The sequence below is a fragment of the Tupaia chinensis genome, unplaced genomic scaffold (genome assembly GCF_000334495.1).
Source record: "Tupaia chinensis unplaced genomic scaffold, TupChi_1.0 Scaffold000403_1, whole genome shotgun sequence".
In the NCBI taxonomy this organism is placed as follows: Eukaryota; Metazoa; Chordata; class Mammalia; order Scandentia; family Tupaiidae; genus Tupaia; species Tupaia belangeri.
In genome coordinates, this window is record NW_006159905.1 from 847587 (window position 1) to 852190 (window position 4604).

The 4604-nt window shown below is 55.3% G+C and overlaps 1 protein-coding gene across 1 annotated transcript in view; it reads right to left on the bottom strand.

Annotated features, from left to right (window-relative positions):
- TNXB (tenascin XB) overlaps positions 1-4604 on the bottom strand; it is an 85461-nt gene that overhangs the window by 63795 nt on the left and 17062 nt on the right. Inside the window, 2 exon segments of the mRNA XM_027774133.1 lie at positions 15-846; positions 1675-2079. Of these exon segments, the coding sequence (XP_027629934.1) occupies positions 15-846; positions 1675-2071 (1229 nt within the window). The 5' untranslated portion in view covers positions 2072-2079.

Sequence of the window (4604 nt, forward strand, 5' to 3'; positions counted from 1 at the left end):
CCCCTCCCGGGCGCCCCCCCCCCCGACAGTCCCCAGGGCAGCTGCGCACGCCGCAGTCCTCGCCGGTGTAGCCCGCGTTGCACACGCACACGCCGTTCTCGCAGCGCCCGCGGCCCCGGCAGTCTCGGGGGCAGGCGCGCGCGCCGCAGTCGGGCCCGGTGTAGCCGGGCCAGCACACGCAGCGGCCGTCCACGCAACGCCCGCCGTCGCCGCAGTCCCAGGGGCAGCTCCGCGAGCCGCAGTCCTCGCCAGTATAGCCCGGATCACAGACGCACCGGCCGTCCTCGCAGCGGCCCCGCTGGCTGCAGCCCCGAGGGCAGCTCCTCATCCCACAGTCCTCTCCCCTGTAGCCGGGGTTGCACACGCACCGGCCGTCCTCGCAGCGCCCCCTCTGGCTGCAGCCCCGAGGGCAGCTCCTCGCCCCGCAGTCCTCGCCCGTGTAGCCGGGGTTGCACACGCACCGGCCGTCCTCGCAGCGCCCCCTCTGGCTGCAGCCCCGGGGGCAGGCGCGCTGGCCGCAGTCTTCCCCGGAGAAGCCGGCCCGGCACACGCACACGCCCTGCACGCAGCGCCCACGGCCTTTGCAGTCCCCCGGGCAGGAAGGCCAGCCGCAGCTGGGCCCGGTGTAGCCGGGGAAGCACACGCAGCGACCGCGGACGCAGCGACCCTGGTCATTGCAGTCGTCCGGGCAGCTCCCTGTGGCTGCGGGCAGGGAGGATGGAGGCACCCCAGTGTCGGTGGGGTCCGAGCACGTGGGCCCACCCCAGCCGGGCTCGCAGGAACAGGCGCAGCGGCTCAGATCAAACACGCCGTGTAGGCTGCAGAGGCTTCGGACGTCGGTCTGGCCTGTAACCGGACGAAAAGGCAGGCCTGTCTCGGTGGGGAGAAAGGCTGAGCCTACACTGCTCCTGCCCGCCAGCCCTCCCGCAGGCCCAGCTTCATTTCCTAAGGTCATCTTGGCGCCCTGAGTAGACGTGGCCTCTCAGGGCTCTAAAATATGCCAACCCAGCGCCGCTCTCCCAGTGTGCCCTGGACTGTACCTACCACCCCTAGGGGCAAGAAGGTGCCTGTTCCTAATTTATACCAAGATTTTTTTTTGAGAGGTTTCGCTATAGGGTACGTGCATTCGCCAGACAGAGAGACAGAGAGACAGAAAGTGAGAAATCACCCCTCAGGGGGGATGGCCACGCCGCAATCCCTTCTCCTCCATTCTCCTCTCGGGATCTTGGGCACGCATGCACACGCACCGGCATGAGTTTTAAGCCACTCGGTCCAGGATGCGAACCGTGGCCGACTATATGGGAGTTCAGCGACATAGCCATTACACTAACTGCTGGTCCCAAGATTTTTTTTTAAGAGAGACTTCTGCTATAGGACACGTGCACTCGCCGGGAGACAGAAAGTAAGAAATCACCCCTCAAAGGGGATGGCCATGCCACAATCCCTTCTCCTCCATTCTCCTCTTGGGATCTTGGGCATGCATGCATACACGCCCGGTGTGAGTTTTAGGCCGCTGGGTCCAGGCCTCCAACCCGGGTCGACTATGTGGGAGTCCAGCAACATAACCATTACACCATCCACTGGTCCCATACCAAGATTCTTTACACGCTAGCGATGGCCATCGTAACCCGCCTCCGCCCTCCTCGTCTGTGCTTCCGTGCTGTGGTCCCTTACCCGTGCCAGCCTGGGCAGCTGCAGGACAACATCCCCCAGAGCACTGCTCCTTGAGCCCCTTCACCAGCTCCTCCAGGATCTCCAGCCGGACCCTCAGGGCCTGCACCTCTGAAGCAGGGGCAGGCTCCAGGCCAGGGGGACAGCCACAGCCCGCGGAAGGGGGCAGGTTAATGCGGTGGGTGAATACCACTTGCTTTTCCCCTCCTTCGACCGTGTGCTCGTAAAGTTGAGAAGAGCTTTCCCGTCCTGCCTCCACGGCGCGGCCCCCTGGCCTGGGCGGGGGCCGTGGAGCTGGGAGTGTCCCATTAGACCGTGGAGAGAAGGGGCCTGATCTGGCCGTGCCCAGCAGCACCAGGAGGGCCAGACTGGAGGTTAGGGGACATTGGGCTGGCATCATTCAGGAGGCTGCAGGGAGAGAGGGCAAGTGTGAGAGCTGCTTAGAGAAGACAAAATGGACCCCCCCTTCTCCCCAACACACACCCAAGTCCCACACCCACTCGCCGCCCAACTGCCCAACTCACTGGCATGTCACAATTCCCATTCAGCCCAACTGCAAAGCGTCACCTCCCCGGGCAGATCTGGTTTCTACACTCTAATGTCATTGCGTGACCACGACCCACTCCCCTCCTTCTCCCGTGTTCCCCACACACCCGTCTTTTGTCTGTACCCCAAACAGAACAAGCTTCCCCTAGTCCAAAGGCCTTTGCACCAAATATTCCTTCTGTCTGGAATGCTCTGCACTCAGCTCTTCAAGGGTGGCTCCTTCTCATCAAATCTTAACTCACAGGTCATGCCCCCCCGAGAGCCTTCCGGATGCCCGGCCGGAGCAGCCAGCCAGGACTCGCTCTCAGTGTTCTTTCTGCTCCTGCTCTTCCTGGCAGGAACTGCTGCCTGATTGGCCGGTGTGTGTATTTACTCCTGTTGTCTTTCTCCCTCTACCAGAATGGGAGCTCCAGGAGAACAGGGCTGTTCTGACGGCTTATCCCTGTGCCTGGCGTGTAAATGTGCACACTCCCATGTCGACTGCATTAGCAGAAGGGTACCCAGGGCCAGCCCTCCCCTAAGCTCCTGGATTCCAGCTCCCACTGGAGTGTCCTCTCACAAGCCTTGAGGAGTATGGGGCCAGCCAGTGGTGCAGGAGTCAAATGCAATGTTCTGCAAAGCTGGGAAGATTCAGGGTTCAAGCCTGGAGACTTCCCGGAGTAGGCCAGGCACACACATGTCCATGACTCAGGGTTGGCTGAGGCTGTGGGAGGGTCTCTCTCTCTCTCTGTCTCTCTTGCTCATGGAAGAAATAAACCAAGTTAGGGGCCAGCAGGTGGCGTGGTGGTTAAGGTGTTGGACTCCCACGTGGCTGACTGTAGTTCAAGTCTCAGACCTGGTGCCTTGCCTTCTCACTCTCCCTCTTACTCTGGTCAAATAAAATTAAATAAAATAATTATTTAAAAAAAAAAAAGAAAGAAATCAACTTAATAAAAAACCTTAAAGGGGTAGATTATCCCTTTTATTCAGTCCCTCGCTCTGAACTAGGTCCTTCCCATCAGCTTTTATATTCTATTTCCCCACTTGATTTTAAAAAATAAATTTTATTATATATAGTTAAGATATACAACATAAGGGTGTGAGCTAAATATATGTAGTAAAATGGTTATTATAGTGGAACAAATTATCCATTATCTCACGTAGTAACTCAATTTTCCCCTCCGTGTCAAAAGTACTATGTAGGGCCAGCAGGTGGCGTGGTGGCTAAGGGCAATGAACTCCCACATGGCCGATTGCAGTTCGAGTCCCAGATCTGGCAGCTTCCTTTCTCACTTTCCCTGTCTCTCTCTCTCACTCTGTCTCTAGCTGGTCAAATTAAAAAAAGTAAGTAAATACATAAAGTTTTAAAAAATTCTTAAAAAAAAAACGTACTTTGTAACCTGTATGTCTCTACTTCTCTCTCCCAACTTCAGCCCTGGTAATCACTATTTTTTTGTTTGTTTGTTTTTACCACTGTTTTTATTTTTCTTTTTGGAGGGAGGGAGGAGCTTTTGCTATAGGGCGTGGGTGCTCGCCAGAAAGACAGGGAGAGACAGAGAGACAGAAAGTGAGAAATCACCCCCCAAGTGGGATGGCCACACCACAATCCCTTCTCCTCCATTCTCCTCTCGGGATCTTGGACACACACTCACACATGCCCGGCATGAGTTTAAGCCACTGGGTCCAGGACTTGAACTGCAGTCAACTACATGGGAGTCCAGCGACACAGCCATTATGCCAACTGCTGGTCCCACCACTGTTTTATTTTCTATCTCTACGTCACTTTTTTTTTTGGTGAGATTACACAGTATTTTTCCTTCTGTGTCTAGTTTATTTCACTTAGCATAATGTCCACTAGATCCATGCGTGTTGCGGCAAGTGGCGGAATATTCATTTTAAAGACTGAATAATATTCCATTGTGTGTGTGCGTATATCTACATAGCTATGCATCACGCTGTATCCATTCATCCGCCGGTGGACACCCAGGTTGTTTCCACATCTTGACTATTGTGGATGGTGCTATAATGAACATCAGAGTGTAAATATCTTTGTAAAGTGGTGATTTTACCTCTGCACACCCAGAAGCGGGATTGCTGGGTCCCACTGGCTTATTATATAAGCTCAAATATCTTATTCTCCCTTTAAAAAAAAAAAAGATTTATTTATTTATTTATTTAGAGGTTTTTGCTACAGGGCATGTGCACTCACCAGAAAGACAGAGAGAGACAGAGAGACATAAAGCGAGAAATCACCATCCCCCTCCCGGGGGATGGCAACACCGCAATCCCTTCTCCTCCATTCTCCTCTCGGGACCTTGGTCACGCACGCACACGCGCCCGGTGTGAGTTTAAGTCACTGGGTCTGGGACTCAAACCACGGTCAATTACATGGGAGTCCAGTGACACAG